The 12499-nt window shown below is 39.5% G+C and overlaps 1 protein-coding gene across 2 annotated transcripts in view; it reads left to right on the top strand.

Annotated features, from left to right (window-relative positions):
* Positions 1 to 11787, top strand: part of ADGRB3 (adhesion G protein-coupled receptor B3) — a 798133-nt gene extending 786346 nt beyond the window's left edge. The window contains exons 31-32 of one of the 2 annotated variants that reach the window (XM_027093283.1): positions 4580 to 4684; positions 10981 to 11787. In XM_027093283.1, coding sequence (XP_026949084.1) covers positions 4580 to 4684; positions 10981 to 11169 — 294 coding nt within the window. In that variant the 3' untranslated portion in view covers positions 11170 to 11787. The remainder of the gene's footprint in view (positions 1 to 4579; positions 4685 to 10980) is intronic. The other variant, XM_027093293.1, reaches the window with a different exon arrangement.
* Positions 11788 to 12499: the final 712 nt, after the last annotated feature.

Here is a 12499-nt window from a genome sequence, read left to right as displayed (position 1 = left end):
GGAGACCAGCCTTCAAACCAGAATTGCAGTACTTTGGGACCATTGCAGGGTGATCAATAGCCACAGAGCTATTAAAGGATGCTCCCTGGACATGCAGGGTCCATCTGAGACAGCAAGCAGCATGCAGAGAGAATTCCCTTGGATTCAGAACAGATTCCAACCTCCCACCACCTGTGTGAGCTGGGAGCTTTGCCCGCCTCTCAAGCTAAGTCTCCTAAATCAGTCAAGTGAGATAAGGACCACCACCTCCCAGGGTTATTGTGAGGAGTGGGGAAGCTAATAATGGCTCCTCTGGCTCTTACCTGTGTACTCCAGTGATATGACTTATAGCCCTTTTTAAGTCTTCAGAACAATCTTCCAAGGTTATTCTGACTACTGAAACTGTAGCTAAAGGGAGGTTGGATTTGGGCCTCTTACCACACAACTTGAAAGCCATGGAAGTAAGAGCGTAATCCAAATTTGTCCAGACCTAGAGCTGTTAGATTTGATATGTCCCAAGTAGTTAATCAAGGAGATTGTCTGGGATGTAATAGGAGCTCAAGACATGAAGTTTATTCATATCCTAATTTTTCTCAAATATCTGAAATTTCATGAAAGTGTTTTACAGTGTATCACTTTTTCTCTAATTCCAACAATTAGAAGGCTGCCAAGACTGCCTCCCTTGAATTACAAAGATATAAAATAAAAGATAAGAGTCCTATGAAAAAAGCTATTCGGAGACACTACTTTTGTGCAGTTAGGTGGCTGGTCTTCTTGGGATAGCGCTTCAATACAGCTTTGAAAAAGGCTGGACGATAATAATCTGAGTGCAGGGGAGCATTGCCAAGCATTTATCTTTACTGCAAAAGATGCCTGTAATATTTGAAAGGCGTTATAACTGAAGGAACCTGAATTTTATATGTATTGCCAATTAGAATATATTTGATTGCGTCAATAGAAAATCCACATGAGTTACAGTTTTGTCACAGAAGTCAATTTCTTTGAGACACAGGATGTTTAGGTCACAGAAGAAAGGAAAAGGTAAACAGATAAACACTAAGGTCTGTAAAAATCCTAAAAGAGCCATCAAAATGAACGAGTCAGATTTATAAGCATGAAAACTTCTAATTAGGTTAGCAAGATCATCAAAGGCATGACTGCTTCAAATAAATAATGATTTAGGCAAGTAAGTAAAGCAAGGGAAACCCTTATTACTTGTGACAACTAAAACTGCAGCTTAAGTTTTTATCCCAGAACACTACTGGGATAGAAACCATCCAATATTCACTGTGATGCTGGCTTTCTTGTCAATGGAACCTTCCCCACTAAGAAAAGCAGAAAGATGGACTTGAGTTTATGAACAAGAAGGAATCATGCATGGAAGGTCAAACTGGGCCCATGACAGATACGTGAGCTGCCCCTTGGCAACCCTAATGTGACACTCCTCTCAGAAGCAGCAGGCCATCATTGCTATGGTGATTTCTGGCTGTGCTAAGATGGCAGTTTCAAATTAGAATGATTATTTGGCATGAGGATGTTTCTAGATAGGAAGGGCCCTGAATTTTAGCATCTAAATTTTTCATTTGTCTTTATATTCATTTCAGGGTCCTTGAGCTTTATGGTTCAGAGTAGCTTTCATGAACTTACGGAGAACATTGCAAACGGCTCTTTGGTTATATCATAGTGGTATCCACCATATATATTTCTGAGAATGTCTTAACAATCCATCTCCTCAAAATAAAATCCACTCGGTTCAGAATCAGGCACTGCCCATTCAATCAGGATATGATTTAAAAACTCCTATCAGTTAATGTATCCTCATTTCCACGGGATATATTTGACACTTTATTTGCTTCATTAAACATGCTTTTACCCATCAGAGATATTTGGTTACGAGAGAGAGAGTGACTTTGACTGACAGACAAAAGAGAACTTTGTTGGAAGGATATGGAAAAACTCACCTCTTGGGAGGGGACGGTAAAGACCTTGATGGACAGTCCCCCAGTGCAAAGTTGGGACTCTCTGATGAAATAAAAGATAAGTGGAAGATGACACGGCAAACCCACCACAGGGCCACATTAGAGCAGGCGTGCTGTGCCAGTACTATCAACCATCTTAGAAGAAAATAAGTCCATCTCTTTGGAAAGGAATGATCTCCTTGAGGAAAGGGAATTTGGGCATAAGATTACAAGTTGTACTAGGAATTCTCTGCATTTTATAAAATGGAAGAAAGAGAACAAACACGATGCAGGAATAATTGATTTGAGAATTTGAAACTTAAAAATGAATATGGAAATATTGGGGAACTGACCTCACTTGGATTTCTCTTAGCAAATTTCCCTGTCACTTACTGCTATAACAGCACTGCTTGTTTTCCTTACCACAGTCTAATTTAACTTTCATTTGAGTTATTATGTGATTAACACCTAGGTCCTCCATTACACCTCAAACTATAAAAGGGCAGGGACTCTGCCAGATTTTGCATTGTTACTCCCCCGTTTAGCTCAATATGAGATGTCATGAATATGTATTAACTGACAGAATGAAATATCGTTAGAGAAATGTCAGTACTATGACATCACTCCGACTGCACCCTAGCACAAAGTAACTGTGTGGTTAGACTCGTTATCATGAAAATCACTATTTGTAAGTTAGAGCCAGAGTCAATATTCTGATGACTATAGTTTTGTTTTGTTTTTTTTAAAAAAACATTCCTCCCCCCCTCCCCGCCCCAAGTTCCCTGAAAGTCATCAGACCCGCCCATCCCCACCCCACCGTCAGAGTCTGGCTCCTGCAAAAAAAAAAAAGCATTCCTTGTAACACAAATCCGTATTTTAGTCAGTGTCTTAGGACCTGGTGCTGCTGGAAATATTTGCCTCCCTAAGGATAGAATGTACTGCATTGTTTGCCAGCTACTTGGTCCTTAATATCCCTCCATCGCGTTGCTTATGCAAATCCCCCTCTCATCAGTCTTCATCAGCTATCACTAGTCAAGTTACGTTTGTCTGGTGTTTCTCTGCAAACCCTGCAAATCTGTTTCTTGTACTCTCCCGAAAATTGCAGGGAAGTTCATCACTCTGTAGCCGGGGGCTGTGTTTCATGCTCCTGTCACCAGTGATGGTGCCATGTTCCCATCTTCCCCACCTGATTCATCAACAGCGAACTCCTAGAGCTCAGAAGAGCCAAGGTGGAAATAATCCAGTAGAGCAAGACTTAAAATGGCAGAATTCTCTCTTATGAAAGTAGGCTAGTGAAAATGGAAGAATTAGCTAAACAAAGTATTGCCTAGACACAGATTCATTAAATATAGGAAATTAAAGTTGGCCTAAGAGAGAAGAAGCCTTTTTAAGATATGTTAAAAATGCCATTTGCATTTTTCTTTTGCCATTTTTGTTCTCAAGGAGATAAAGTGTTCTACGCAAATGTCTTTTGAGAAGAAAATTGGGCATTATAGATCTTCCTCCAAAGATATATTTCTTTTTTCAAAACAAATCCTTACTTTTGAAAATATTTGATAATTAAAACAATAGACCAAATGTTCAAATCCTAGCTTAGGCATGAATATAGTATACCCATGCAATCCACAAGAGCAAACAGTGAATTATGAATCGCATGCTTAAAAAAACTATAAAATCTTACACAAACGTGAAGGCATAATCTTGGAGAACCACCAAAACTTTGAAATTTTTAACTTTTAAAAATCACAGTAGAGGAAGGTATTTTCTCCTTTACACTTGTAAATACAGGGTATTTATTATCTAACTCTTCTTCGTTAGCGCTCTTTTAAACGCTCTGTAACAGAAAAAGATTCAGCTCATGGTATTATACTTACCCCAAGGTCATTTTTGATTTCTGACTCGATTTGTTGAGTTATGATGAAGTTGGAAGAAGCATATCACCAGGGATGAAGGATATCAATGTATTTGCCTCTGTGGTTGTAGAAGCTCATCAACCACAATTCATGCTCTGAATTCTAAGTGTTAAGATTATTTTGTAAACAAATATGTGAAACCTATGGGTCAGGTTTTCCTTCTGCGAAGCTCAATCACTATTCACAGGGAAAGTGTAAGATTTCAGATCTCACATTATATTTCAGACACTTTAGTGCTTTGAGTCAGCCTTAAATGGCAGGGCCTGGGAGTTTGCTTCCCCTTTAGTACAGCCAGCTAAGATTTTAGTGTTTAAAGAAATAAAACATAAAAATGTAATATCTCCCATGACAAACACTGAGAGACTGTGGTTCTTTGTAAGTCAAAATGTTTAAACTTTTTTTATATTGTAACAATTTTTGTAAAACAGCTTTAACTTTGAATGATGAAAACCTTACAGAGGAATGACTGCTATATTTTTAATGCACCCACAGGAGAAAACTATTTTTTGGTAATCTTGTAAGTGGAAGAAATAGCCAATTCTTCATGTTCCAGAAGTGCGGACCATAAGACAAGGATTTGGTGCAAACCATTTGCATTTTTGGCATCTTCTGGGACCTTCTAGCTCCTGGAAAACTTGATTTCCCTTATTAACATAGCAAAATACTAAATCTCTTCTTTTAACGCATAAATCAGATTAGAAACGAGAGCCATCTTACTCTTTTTTGCAGAAGGTCATGCATACAAGGAAGAGGCATATGGAACTGTTTCAGGAACTCAATCAGAAATTTCAAACTTTGGACAGATTTCGGGATATACCAAATACAAGCAGTCTGGTGAGTATGCTTTACTTCATCGGTGCCTGATGCCACGATAAAGATGCATCATGTCAGCTGTCCCCCCTGCCTTCGGGAAGCTCCCAGATGTCTTGGGAACACAAGAGTGGCAAACTGAAAAATAAGTAATAATCCCCTGAAGGTGCTTTGAGATGTACTAAGAGGCCAATTAGGAATGACAGAGTCTTTAAGTGTTTTATTCATATTTCAAATGTCCTCAATTATAAGGTCTAATTGCAATTAGTTATATATCAAAAATGTGCTGGATTCACTTGGACCTTTTATCATCAGAGTTAAAAGTCAGCTAATTCAAATTTCCAAGTACTTGACTAAATATTTTCATTAGAATGCCTGGCATTTTAAGGTCATTAAATGTAATATATATAACCTATATAATATAGATAGATAATATATATTATAAATGTATAATATATAAATAACACATATATCTGTCTCTCTCTTTATATATATATATGGAGAGAGAGAGAGAGTTGCTACCTAAAACTAGAGTGGTGGGTTTTGTCTACCAGAGTAGGGAAAAGAGTTTCAGGATACACATCAGCGCTGGGGGCTTTGATTGTTGATTGCAGCGATTCTCTTCACTCATTCCCACTACTATAATGCTAGCATAGGATGTAATCAAATAAAATGATGTTTTGCAGCTACTATGTGCATGGCACAATCAAAGCTCCTGAGAAGGCTGTATCATTATTCGTGAGAGCACTGGTGCAGGCATCCAGAAATCAGTATGATGCTTCGACAAGATATTTCAGTTTTATGATGGTGCAAAAGCAATATGCATGCAGTAGAAGTCGTACTTTGAATTTTGATCTTTTCCCAGGCTAGTGAGATGTGGTCCAGTACTCTCTCGTGATGCTGGGCAGGGGCAGAGATCCACAACTCCCACTCAGCCCCGAGATCACGAGGGTGAACAACTGATACACTGACAACCGTTCTGTACCCAGACAACCATTCTGTTTTTCACTTTCAGTGCAGTATTCCATAAATTACGTGAGATATTCAACACTTTATTATAAAGCAGGCTTTGTGTTAGATGATTTTATCCAACTATAGGCTGATGTAAGTGCCTGAGCACCTTTAAGGTCGGCTGGGCTAAGCTATGATGGTCAGTAGGTTAGGTGTATTGAATGCATTTCGACTTATGATATTTTCAACGTATGATGGGTTTAGTGAGACATAACCCCGTCGTAAGTTGAGGAAGATCTGTAGAAGAAAACTCAAGCAAGAGCTATCTGCTTGAGTTTTCTAGCAGACAGTTAGCTTCTGCTAAGAACTCGAGAGCTCAAGAACGATCTTGAGCAAATTACAAAGCTCAATTTCTGGACCTCAATTTTCTCCTTCTAATTTGGGCATAGAAAAACAGTCATTAATTAATACGCTTCCTTCGATCCTCGCACTTTCCAAAGCGGGTGGGATGCTGAGATGCTACAAGCTGAGACTCAGCTCTGAGGGCTGGAGCTGGGACAGCCGTCTGACCCCACGCTTCTCCTCTCCAAGTGTGGCACTCCTTCTTTGCCTCACACTTTTTCAGGCCCTGGCTGGACCTACTCCTCCCAACCTCTGGCGTTCTGAAATACATGTCACTCTAAGGTATTTTGGGTCACTTTCTAACGCTAGTGATTCTTTCATATGTGTATGGGTCTTAATCCTGGCTTCCTGATTAGTATCATTAGCTTATCAACAGCAAGAATTTATGTGTCTTTGTATTTTTCTTGTATTCTTCTCAGTACTGAGTATGATGCTGGTCACGCATGGTAAGTGACCAGTAAATGGCCGCTCTTGATTTCTTGCATGTCTAATAGTTTAATCTGCATTTGTTAAATGAAGGTTATCAGAAGTATATACACTTTAACTCTTCATTGGTCTCTAAAGAGCTTGTGTATATCAGTCTATTTTCCTCCATACAGCAGGAATCATGTGTTATGTGGAATCATCAACACAGCGCTAGGCGTAGAGAAAACACACGTAGTGAGTGGTTCTTTCTCCGTCTACCGCCCCTGCCCCAAATATTAACCCGTCAATTTTTAGTTAGCAGGAAAATGAAAATTGCACCATTGAGATTAGACCTAAACTTATTAGCTGCTCATTTTGAAATGTTGAAAGCTAACATTGAAATAAACTGAAGAAACTTCATTTTGTTTTTTTTTTTTAAGAGAAGGTTATGTTTACCAATCCAAAAGCCTTATGCAACAGATACAGCTGGCTGACTGCTATAATATGACTATAATTTCCCCTTGTATGGTCTGGGTATTAAATCATTAATGGCACAAATATCTGTATCTCAGTTTCCTGACAACCAAAATAGTCTACTAATTACAGCACAGCTCTGCAGCAGCCTGCCTTTTCTAGAAAGGATTTATAAATATTTATCATTTGGGAGGTTAGGAGTGGGGAGGATAGTTGTCATTGCCGCTTCACTATTGTCCTAAATACATGAGAACAGAGAAAAAAATCCTTATTCAGTTCTGATTAATAAGGAACGTGCGAGTGAGTTCACTATCCTTAATTCAGTCATATAATTCATAGTGGCACATTGCTAATGGAACAGTGCATAATTGGGTGGAGAAAGACATGTTCGAGACACAAACCTCAATAAAGTCTGTTTCATCTTTTTTTCCGGCTCCTAACTCACAGCACCTGCCTGGCACCTGCAAATGATGGTAATTATGTAGAATGTGGGGAATCAAAGGGAAACCAAAAGACCATTAAGTCCGTCTCCCTGCTCCAGCCCGGACAGCACCTGAATCCCTACAAGGGGTAGGCATTGTTAACAGCCTTTCCCTGTGAGTGTCTCCATCAGGATCCCACCGGCGCGAGCAGCAGCTCCAAATTCTCCCTCTTTTAGAATGTAAAATATACACATTCCCTTTCCCTTTGTCCCCTCGATCCGTAGACTGGAGGGAAAGAAGGAAGAGAGGGAGGGAAGAAAAGGTGAAGAAAAGGGAAGGAGGGAAAGAGGAAAAGGATGGAGGCAGGAGGGACTCACAAGTCTGCCAGACCCTCAACCCCGGCTGGGAACTGAGGGAAACGCGCAGGCAGCCCAGGCCATGTTTCCGGTGGCTCTGAGTTCTCATATTCCATTAATCTTCTCTATTTATACAGCCTAAGACCATATTTGTATTTTTGGAAGCCTCACGCATGTTGGCTTATACTGAGTTTATAATTCATCAGGCCTTTATCACACATGCTTCAGTTTACGTACATCGCCCCTGCTCTGTACTTGAGCTCAAAAAGCAAACCAACCAACGTAAAACAGTTACATCAGATCAGGAACTTGTACCCACTCTGACTGAATTTTATATCAGGATTTAGGCCTCCACTGAAAGCTTTCCTGGCCTGGGTGGCTCTCCCTGTGGAATTCAGTGATCCCCACGGGCTGTTCCAAGGTTGATCGTTCTTTGGACCGTTGAACAGTTTACACTTTCCACGCGAGAATCCATCCACCCCAAGCACAGAGGAAGATGGGTGGCCCCATGGGCACCACCCCCTGACTTCCAGCCCCCTCACTCCCTGGGGGTCCTGTTCCCACCCTGATTGCTGGGGGTGGCGGTTCTTCTCCACTCAAGGGTGTCCACACACTTGGGAACAGTGGTGAGAACCACAGCTCAGCAGGGAGTACTATGGGATGCCAGAGGAGATGAACCACATTAACTAATTTATTACCCACTAATAGAAGCTCTCGGAAATTCGATCGGTCCCGTACTGGCAATAATACTCTTTGAAATTAGAATCTAGACATCCTGACAGTGTTTAAAATGGGCCTTTTTAGTTCCTGTATCCATGGTGCTTGATCTTTAAAATATAAAAGGAAAATCACACTTGTTCCAAACATAATGAAACCTTTATTTTTAAAGCCAGTGAACTAACACTTTACATATCTTGAATCCTTTTAGGATTGAACTAATTCAACTCTCTGTCAAACCTAGGATTCCCAGAAAGCTCCTTGAGACAGCCCTCCTCCAAGATGGATAAATCCACCCCATGGCTTTGCATTGATGACTGATGGCTCAGGTTCCTGTAGTGCCCTCTAAGGTCCAACCATTCTTCATTGCCTACAAAATAAATTCCAAATTGGGAAGTAGCCTGGCAGGCGAAGCCCCTTATGATCTGGCTTTCAGTTCACGTTTGCCTGTTTTTTCCTGATATTCTTTTTCACTCCGGCTAACATGAATTGGCACTGTTCTGAGATGTCCTATCTCCACGCTCTCTGGATTTGTACTTCTTGGTACACGTGCCTTTCCAGCCACCCGACCTCCAACCACACATATGCCTTCATGACAAAGCCCATTCTTCTATGCCAGCCTTAATGTCACTTTTCTCAGAAAGTTCTCTGTGCTGCACGAAGGGAAGCTGTGTTTCCACCCTCTGAACTCCCTCAGCACTTTTTCCGGATCGTAGATGTGGATATGACTGTATATTTTATACCTTCATTTAACTATAGACGCCTTTATGATATGTATGATTACTATCTAGTGAGCATTTATTAAAATCAGGCATCGTGCTAAGCCCTCTGTGTTTTTTATCTTTGCAGCCCCACAAAGTAGGTAATGAGCTGCACCCTTGGCCAACTCCTTTGGCCCAAAAGACAAAGCATATCTCTCTTTTGCAAATAGTAAAGTTGAGATTCAGAGAAATTGTTCAAGGTCACGTTCATACGGAATGGAGTAACTGGAATTTGGTACTGTGTGCATTGGGCTTTAAATCTATGCTCCCTGGTGGACCATGTGCTTTTCACCAAGTGATTTATCACCTGACTCTCCCTAGCACCTAATACGATGCCAGCACAGAGCAGCTGGTAAATAAACATGGGTTGAAGGGAAGCAAGGAAGGAGACAGGGAAAGAAAAAAGGGAGAGAGAGAGAAGGGGAGAGTTATAAGACTATATATTTCATGAGACTTTAGGGTATTAGACTAAATCAGAATGAATCCACTGTACATCTCTCCAAAGATAACTTTTTATTAAATCTTTACCTATTAGCTATTTTTTCTTGTGTGTCCTCATGATTAAGGCTAATAAGTGCTGAAAACATCTAATGTATTGAGAATTTTAATAACGTAATTTCTAGTTATAAGTATTTCTGTAAGTCGCCTCTTTGGCCTATCCCAACCAGAGAATGATTTTTAATATACTGAATCGAATCCAAATAATTATTCAAGAACCTGTTTTATGTTCCCCCTGCTAATTGATTATAGTCAGTTGAAGTCCAGAATTTGTGGGGGGATGGGTGGGGGGAAGGGAGAGGGAGTAAAGGACGCATTTAACAACCATAGTTGTTTTAGCTTAAGTTTTGTCTAAGGAGATTTCAGTCATGATTTCCTTCTTGTTCTTTGATGTTATTCAGATTAGTGTATCCTATTCAAAGCCCTTCATTTTACAGAAATCTTTAAATCATACTTCTTTAAAATAGAGAAATTTTACTGCTAACTTTCAGCAAATACCAGACTATAAAAACCACAAATGATGTCTGCTCATGCAGTCATCGAGCACCTATAACATGGAAGGTCTCGGTGGTGTCATAATTAGGCAGATCTTAAATCTTAGGTAATTAGAGGGTGTGGACTGTGAAACTTAAGAAGAAATGACTTGTAGACATTTTTTTTAAATGCTTATATTGCTGGATATGTTTCCCCCAAAACGTTGTGCTCTTTGAAAGGATTTGTGCTAGTGTGCTACCCAAGTATATAGAAAATTGTGGGGAATATACATCAGATAAAAAAATAGATTACACACAGCAGCATTTTCATATTCTAAAAAGGATAATTTCTTGCAGAGAAACTAAACAAAGACAGTGATCTAAAATTTCATTTTATGAAATATGGCTAGTTTGGGTTTACAGCTTTTAATGTTGCATAACATGCCCTATGACATATCCTCAATTTTTTTTATCCCTCCAAAGATTCTGACAAAATACTTAAATTTTCTACATTTAATCTTAGCAGGAACTTAACGCTCCTTCCTACCTGAACATATAGCCATCCTGACACTTCACAAGATGCCCCAAAACAAAACATCATCTACCTTGCCTTCTATAATACTATTCACTTCCTTTGATTGCTGGAAAATTTTAGGGTAACTCAAAAAAGGTGTTCATCAATTTGTTCAATGAAAGAAAACTGAAATCAAAACCACTTCCTGCAGCTGGCCACAATTTCAAATCATCTCTGAATCACATAAACTGGATTAAGCTTAGGAACAGGCTCTCTTCCTGGAAATTTCAACAAGCAGCAATCCTAGCCATCAAATAAATGACTCTCTTCCCCTCTCTTCTCGACAGGAAAACCCAGCACCAAACAAGAATCCATGGGACACTTTCAAAAACCCCAGTGAATACCAACATTACACCACAATCAATGTCTTAGATACAGAGGCAAAGGACACCTTGGAACTGAGGCCAGCAGAGTGGGAGAAATGTCTGAATTTGCCTCTGGATGTGCAGGAGGGGGACTTTCAAACAGAAGTTTAACAAAATCAAAATGGACTGAGGTGGAGACAAAATGTATTGCACTGACACTTAAGACTTGGGAAGCCTGACATTTCTATCCGGACAGTGTGACTCTCTCATGTCAGCACCTCCACATGCCAAATGTCAGTGGTGTTTGCTTTGGTAACTTCTCCCTAGTCAGGCGAGTGGAGAGAAGCCCAGGTGTACAGTCCTGACCACCCTGTGTTGTAAGTACCCGTGGAATGGATTTGTAGGGTAAACTTTATAGATAAACCTCAAGCAACGATTCATGTTGTAACCGCTTCATATGGTTTAGTTTTCAAAAAACTTCACCATGAAGCACAATGTATATATTTATGCAGTTTTTAAAGTTTATAACAGTCTGTTTGGCCATTACTACACTTTTTACTTTATAATATAAAAGCAAAGTTTTTGTCATTAAATGAATGTTTGTTGAGCTACATTCTTCATTGCTTTAAATGCAATAAAGTAATAATCTCACTTTTATATGAATAATATATTTCACATCTTTATTATTGCAGTTTTCTCTAGAAAGCTCTGAGTAGCTTTCTCTGCTGCAGCTGTGTATAAAATATTTAAAATGTTGTATGGTGTAAATAAACTTTTGTCTACATATCAGTTTTTTAGTGTATTTTATTTTGGATTTGTTGAACGGAAATTTACATATTTATAAAGTCTTGTTTCACTACAGATACTGAAAATGTATTCATGGTTTTAATAGCATACCGTTATTACTCCTTTGAGGCTCATGATTTCTCCAATGTAATAGTAGGTCTGTATAGTGCTTCTGTATTTTCTACTCACACACCCTTTGGAGCAATGTACCATGTAAATGGGGCTTGTCAGAAATCTGCTGCCATCATAGTCTTACATAAATATTACGTTTTTTCTCTCTCATGGCAACAAAAGATAACTGCTAGTAGGAAACAGTAAGTTACCATACAAAAAATAATACAGGGACAATGTTTATTATAAGAAATGAAGTTCACTGCATGTTTCACAGAAGAAACTACTTGTACTACCGTTCTTCATGGCATATGGGGAAAATGAACTTATTTGGGATTTTTTAAAAAATTGTATCTGTACATTCTCTAGCAGAAGGAAAGGGGAGTGAATGTATTGGCAGATGATTTATCTGTGATTTGAAGAGTCTGACATGAGCTTATTGCAGAAGGCTCCCTGGTGTCCTGTCTGGTGTTAGAGCCACACAGTGATGTCCCCCCCACCTCAGGGTGGCACCAGAGGAACCCGGGGGCCAGGGGGGCAGGTTGGGGAGAGGATTTCGGCAATTTCCTCATCCTTTCGGGATGATGAGATTGTGCTTTTCAGT

Source organism: Aethalodelphis obliquidens, unplaced genomic scaffold, assembly GCF_003676395.1.
Source record: "Aethalodelphis obliquidens isolate GAN/ISIS:26980383/991018 unplaced genomic scaffold, ASM367639v1 scaffold3, whole genome shotgun sequence".
In the NCBI taxonomy this organism is placed as follows: domain Eukaryota; kingdom Metazoa; phylum Chordata; class Mammalia; order Artiodactyla; family Delphinidae; genus Aethalodelphis; species Aethalodelphis obliquidens.
This window is presented reverse-complemented; position numbering and strand designations above follow the sequence as displayed.